Source organism: Scomber scombrus, chromosome 24 (assembly GCF_963691925.1).
Source record: "Scomber scombrus chromosome 24, fScoSco1.1, whole genome shotgun sequence".
Classification (NCBI taxonomy): domain Eukaryota; kingdom Metazoa; phylum Chordata; class Actinopteri; order Scombriformes; family Scombridae; genus Scomber; species Scomber scombrus.
This window is the reverse complement of record NC_084993.1, coordinates 1,190,280-1,193,763: the sequence shown is the minus strand read 5'-3', so window position 1 is coordinate 1,193,763 and position 3,484 is coordinate 1,190,280. Positions and strand designations below refer to the sequence as shown.

Below are 3,484 nucleotides of genomic sequence, written 5' to 3'. Positions count from 1 at the left end.
AAATGTCAGTTTGTGTTGTTAAATACAGAAATCTGCAGATTCCAGTAAGTCAGAGCGGGAATTTAGGGCATCAGTTCCCTTAAAATACTCAATCATGCTCTCAAATAATCTGATATATTGTCTTTAACAGCCAAAAATGAAAGTAATTAAAGCAGATAAATGATTGATTTTGAATTTAGGAAGAGGGTAGTGTAGAAATGAGTCATTTGAAGGCAGGATTGACTATTTTGAGGAACATATTTCAGGCTTTCAGGAGTTTAAAATAACGACAGTGGTTCGTCAATAATGAAGATAATGAGAAGAAAATCCAGCTGTGAAGAGACGTATATCGACATCCATCCATTGACCTCACGTTGACCGTTCAGGGGATAGTTTCATGGGTTTGTGACAGAGTCAGTGTAACAGAAACCTTGATGAAAAAGTCTCTACACATCGTGTGTTTTTCCGTTCCTGGAAAGCGTCCAAATGTTCGTGTTTGTTTCGTTGTGGAAAAAAAAAAAGTTTCTCTAACACGACAGAAGTGCTGTACGTCGGTGAAGCTTTGACTGCTGTCAAAACATTTTCAGTGCTTGTCCCAAAGTGTTTTTGCACACGTTGTTCCTTGAAAAGAGGCGTATAGTCGAATCACCCCAACCTCCTCTGTGACTCGTGTAAGGCTCGCTACGCCTCCTCTGGAGACGATAGATCATGAAGTTGGGTTTTAATGTTTCTACACGTGAAGAGTTTCATCCCAAAACTTCTTAACTAGTGGCAGCTACTTAAATCGAATGATGCTGCGTTTTTAAAGGCTAGTAGGTTACGCACCATCCTCACTATCTTAGAGATATTTAATGAAGAACTTCAGATATTGATTGAAGTGGATATTTTTAAAGATTTGGAAGCGAACTCTTCACGTCCCTTTGAAGGAGACTGAATTGTTTCTTGACTAAAACTTGTCTTGTCTTCCACCAGAGAATATAACGAAATATATCAACAAACATAAATATATATACAAGTTTTTGTGCAGGGATACTTGAAGGTGTGTAGATATGTGTGGATGAGGTTGTGTGTGCGAATGTTTTCTCCATCGTCCATAAATATTTTGTTTCTATATTCTTTTTTTTTTTGTTTTTTTGTTGTAATATCGTGAAACTGTTTACGATTAAAGTTCTTCAGTTCAGTTCCACCTTAAATAAACAGGAATAAAAACATACTCAAGCACAGCCACACTCCTCCACGATCATGTTGGGAACGTCCCGCTTCACGATGTTGTACTCGTCGTCGAAGTAGAGCATGGACATGGTGCTGAGCTTGGTGGGGATACAGCAGGAGTTCATGGAGCCCGGGCTCATCCCTCGCATGCGGTACTGGTTCACCACCGCCGTGTGAAAGGACGAGGCCGAACCGGGGACGCCCGCCATGTAGGCCGGGCAGTTCCCCTCGCAGTAGTTCCCAAAGTAGCCTGAAGGCGCGATGATCCAGTCGTTCCAGCCGATGAGCCGGAAGTCGATGTAGAACTGCTGCCGACAGCACAGGCTGTTGCTCCCGTCGCACTCCAGCCCCCTCTTCCGAATCCGGTGTTTGTTGTCGGCCTGCCGCGCCTGCACCACCAGGAAGGGTCGGTGGGACTCGTCGTTGTGGTTGAGCAGGATCGGCACGACTCCCTCCGTCTCGCAGCCCTCGCAGCGCACGTCCAGGTTCTGGCGCCGGTCGCCTTTCTCGAACACCAACCGGACGGCGTCGGTCAGCGGGAAGGTGTGCCAGCCGCTGCGCTTCAACTCCACCCGCTTCTCCACCAGGTTCCACTTGCTGCTGAGGCCCGGCTCCTGGTAGTAAACCTTCACCGTCACCTTCCGCCTCGTACGCACCTCCAGAGGAGACGGCAGCAGCTTGAAATAGAGCCAGAGGTTGGCCTGCGTCACCTGGAGGTGCTGGTTCCCCTCGCTGGAGATCAGGAAGAACAGGCTGGACTTGGACGTCACTATGTCATCTGAGGAGCACAAACACATCAGAGGAATTAGTTAATGATAAAGTAAATACAGACAAAACCATCTGTACTTCTTGCAGATTCCAGTAGGTCAGGGGGAAAATTTGAGGGGAAGGTTCCCTCAAATAATCAGAAATATTGTCTTTTACAGCCAAAAGTGAAAGTGGTTAGAAGTTCCTTTTTTTTATAATTTGAAGGCATAAATGATTGATTTAAAGTTTCTGAATTTAGGAAAAGAAGTAAGATTATTGAGTGTAGATATTAGTCATTTGAGGGCAGGATTGACTATTTTGAGGAAAATATTTCAGGCTTTGTAGAAATCTAATTAGGACTTTGTTGATAGTCTAAAATAACGACAATGGTTCCTCGATAACTAACAACAACACAAAAGACAGAACAGCTGTAAGAATGAGGGACATTTAAATCAAGATGGACAGTTATGTCAGCTCTGTCATGTGGAACATTTTGAAGACCAGACAGTCGCTAAGGGGACTGAGTGACCGAGGACGAGGACGGGGGCGGGGGGGTGGGTGTGAACCTGGGAACAGCTTAAAGTGAGACAACAGGCCCCCACAGCTTCTCCTCAGTTCAGCCACAGATCCTTCGGACCGTGACAGGAAGGTGTTGGGCGCAGGGCCACTTGGCCTCCGACTCGGCCCAGATATGAGGAGATGGAGGAGGTGTGTGTGTGTGTGTGTGTGTGTGTGTGTGTGTGTGTGTGTGTGTGTGTGTGTGTGTGGAGGGGGGGGGAAGCATAAGAGAGCAGCAAAACAAAGGTTCAAAGGCTTTGCCGGTGAATGCTGCCTGAAAATGAGATCTTATGGAGCCTAACTGTCGTCACAATGAGGCCTGAGAGCAGCGACGGAGACGCAGCAACAAACTGGAAGAATGAAGACGCGAAGGAACCATTTACATGACATTAGCTGCTTCTCAGAGAGAGAGCGCCGGCAACAGACTGCAAATGGTCACAGTCTTTTTATTTAAGGCGACCATCAGCTCATTTGTGGGACGATTAAAAAAAGGGGGGAGGATTGTTGGAAGGAGGACAAGTTGAGCAAAGCCAGAGATAAGTTGTGTGTTTCCGATGCATCCTCCTCAGAGCTGAAGAGAAAAGCTAAAAGATTTATATTATAAACCCGGACCGCTTCTCATGTATTTGCAATTCATCTCATTTATTGGGTTTGCGGGTTTCTTTCTGCTCCTCTCTGCATGCCAGCGCTCCCATTAGGGACGGATAAAGTTTTGATCTTGAGCAGGAACATGTAAATATCCTGAGAGGACTTCTGGGTAATTGATGGCGTGATGAAACAGGAATCGGCACACTTCAGACCAGGAGCGACGGCAATCGCTTGATCCAACCTTTCTATCACATGGAGCGGACCGCTTTGACCCGGAGGTGCTCAAACCTTCTAGTGTCACATGATTGAAAGCTGTCAGGTTGAAGAAGATTAGAGACTCTTCATCACGTCTGAACCTCCTGAACTCAGAGTGAAGCCGATTGGGAGATATTAGGATTTA

At 46.0% G+C, this 3,484-nt stretch overlaps 1 protein-coding gene across 1 annotated transcript in view; it reads right to left on the bottom strand.

The window, feature by feature from the left end:
* Positions 1-1,193: 1,193 nt before the first annotated feature.
* The window catches only part of LOC133976317 (inhibin beta B chain-like), a 9,334-nt gene continuing 7,043 nt past the window's right edge, over positions 1,194-3,484 (bottom strand). Inside the window, exon 2 of the mRNA XM_062414499.1 lies at positions 1,194-1,969. Within this exon, the coding sequence (XP_062270483.1) occupies positions 1,194-1,969 (776 nt within the window). The remainder of the gene's footprint in view (positions 1,970-3,484) is intronic.